Source organism: Aplysia californica, unplaced genomic scaffold, assembly GCF_000002075.1.
Source record: "Aplysia californica isolate F4 #8 unplaced genomic scaffold, AplCal3.0 scaffold01707, whole genome shotgun sequence".
Lineage (NCBI taxonomy): Eukaryota > Metazoa > Mollusca > Gastropoda > Aplysiida > Aplysiidae > Aplysia > Aplysia californica.
The window spans coordinates 21,325-23,920 of NW_004798977.1; the positions used below are offsets into that span (position 1 = coordinate 21,325).

The 2,596-nt window shown below is 44.9% G+C and overlaps 1 protein-coding gene across 1 annotated transcript in view; it reads left to right on the forward strand.

The window, feature by feature from the left end:
• Positions 1–508: 508 nt before the first annotated feature.
• LOC100533415 (7B2) overlaps positions 509–2,596 on the forward strand; it is a gene marked incomplete in the record, with an annotated part of 15,025 nt that continues 12,937 nt past the window's right edge. Inside the window, 2 exon segments of the mRNA NM_001204699.1 lie at positions 509–623; positions 2,574–2,596. Coding sequence (NP_001191628.1) covers positions 2,579–2,596 — 18 coding nt within the window.

Genomic DNA, 2,596 nt, shown 5'->3' on the forward strand with positions numbered 1-2,596 from the left:
CACACACACACACACACACACACACACAAACAAACACAAACACACTCACTCACACTCTCTCTCTCACACACACACTCATTGACTCTCTCTCTCCCTCTCTCTCCCTCTATTTCTCTCTCTCTATTTCTCTCTCTCTCTCTCTCTCTCTCTCTCTCTCTCCCTCCCTCTCCCTCTCTCTCTCTCGCTGATGAGAGATAGATAGATAGATAAACAGAAAGACAGACAGATTCCCTATCTTCCGATCTCTCCATCTCTCAACCCCCTTCCCCTGCCTTACACACCACCGCCCTCAATGACGCACACATGAATCGATCAGTTCCAGAATTCTGCCTGTCTGCCCAGCGTGCCTTCCCTCCCTCACTCCCTCACTCCCTCACACGTTCGCGCGCACAGACTCACGCACTCACGCACACGCACGCACGTGCAAGCAGGCGGGAGGAGGCAGCTTCCAGAGTGAGGCCTCCATCGATCCACGCCTGGTGTCGTTTGCTGGTGTCTTTGACGTCATAGTGTCGGCCATTGTGACCACGGGGAGGAACGAAGCAGCAAGCTGGTCAACGCAGGTAGCGAGCAGCTCGACATAACATACACAGGACTCTGCTCAAGAAACTTTACGTAGACAGGTACGTCACTTCTGTTGTATATAACACTAACACACAGTTGGCGAGGCTACTCTCGTTATTTTATGACGTTTTCGCGAAGAGGAACGTTATTAATTAAAGGAATGTGAGTTATGTGTTGATTGTGCATGCGTAAGTAATTCCAGCTGATTCTTGAGCAACCTCCGGGAAGAGGGAACCAGTCCATGGTTGGAGCCTAAAGGAATAAGGTATCAGGACTGAGTATAGTATTTCTATAATTACATAGGAGATATTCACAAGCCTTTCGGGTATGGGGATACAAAATTGGGGCACTCACGTCAGTTTGTGTGGGTTTTGGAAGGTCTTTTTCTTGTCGTTTGGTGGAGACCGTATTCGTTTTCTACCCTACAACGTGCGGTTTACGAAGAAGAATAAAAAGCTGATTTATTTCTTAATTAGGAAGTCCTTGGTTACGACATAATATTGTAGATAGTCGTCTTTGACCATTTTAAAATTATTATTTTGATTCCAAAAGAGGGGTTGGCAATCATATGAATTGAGTGTTATCAGTGTGGGTTGTGTATTTGGTATTTACTTTGACTAAATGTGGGTTGTTTTGGTATTTGGTTCAGTATGGGTTGTGTCGTTTCCGAAGCGGAAAGTCCGGGTTCGAGCCTCGGTTCGGACAAAGACTTTTTTCACCCCTTTCTGCCCACCCAGCAGTAATGGGTACCTGACTTCGAGTCGGGGAAGTAAAGGCGGCGCGGAAAAGAACTGGCCTCCCTACCACAATATGCCGAAGGCCCTGGAATTTGTCTCACTAACAAGGCAATACCCAATGTCCGGATCGGATGCGGGAACAACTTTACTTTTTATGGGTCGAGTATTTGGTTCAGTATTGGTTGTATATTTGGTTCAGTATGTGTTGTGTATTTGACTCAATGTGGGTTCCGTATTTGATACAGTGTGGGTTGTATATTTTACTTTCTTTAGAGGGGTTCTATTGAACATATCCCTAAGTACTAAGGGTCCCAAACTGGTTGCCTGTGGGCCAACTGAGGCCAGCAGGACGATATTTTGCGGTCCGTATTTGACATCAAAATTAAGTGTGACAGCGGTCTTCCTTCAAGCCAAACGTTGAGAAACTTCGTAAGAGAAAGTGTCACCATGTCTCCGACAGAAAGGCGTAGGTAGGAGAAACATCTGTTCTGAAGAACCGACCAGGTTTTAATCAGCTATTAATATAGATTGAAACGTTCAACAACTACTTGAGATATTTGTGCCTTTTCAAGGTAATGTTCTCTAGGAATTTAGAATGGACCTATTCTTAGAACCACTTGCATTTCTCTTTTCAATAATGTTTGAATTTGAAAAAGAATGCTGCTCTAAATTTGCAGATTCAATTAACATCCTTTTCCTGTCCATCATATCCCCAAATTCAATGAACAACATCCTATTTCTCCCCGTCATATCCACAGACTCAATTACCATCCTTCCCCTCTCTATCAAACCCACAGATTCATGGGGGCATTTTTATCCTCATCGACACGATGGCGTACCCTAATTTACATGAACAATCTGAGCCTCTACCCCACTCCCCACTAGCTCTAGTATAGCAAACACCAGCCTGCACCTATATTTCAATGCAAGCTTGTAGATTTCCTCCTAAGAAAGTCGAAACGTCTCTATGTTTTGCCCTTGAGGTTCAGCGTCCCCGAGAGGCCACACGCAGCCTCCGTTCGTTCACGTGGGGGACATCACTGCCACAAACTCTAGTACTAAATTTAACCTCTTTGATGAGCTTCCTTCGTCTCTTCATCATATCCCCAGATTCAATGAACATCCTTCTCCTGTCCATCGTGCCCTAAGATTCAACCCCGTCCGTTTATTTGGGGGATATCAATGCCACAAATTCTAGTACTGAATATAACCTCTTTGACGAAAATCCTTTTCCCCTCAATCATATCCTTCTCCTCTCCATCACATCCCCAGATCTCATGAACATCCTTCTCTTC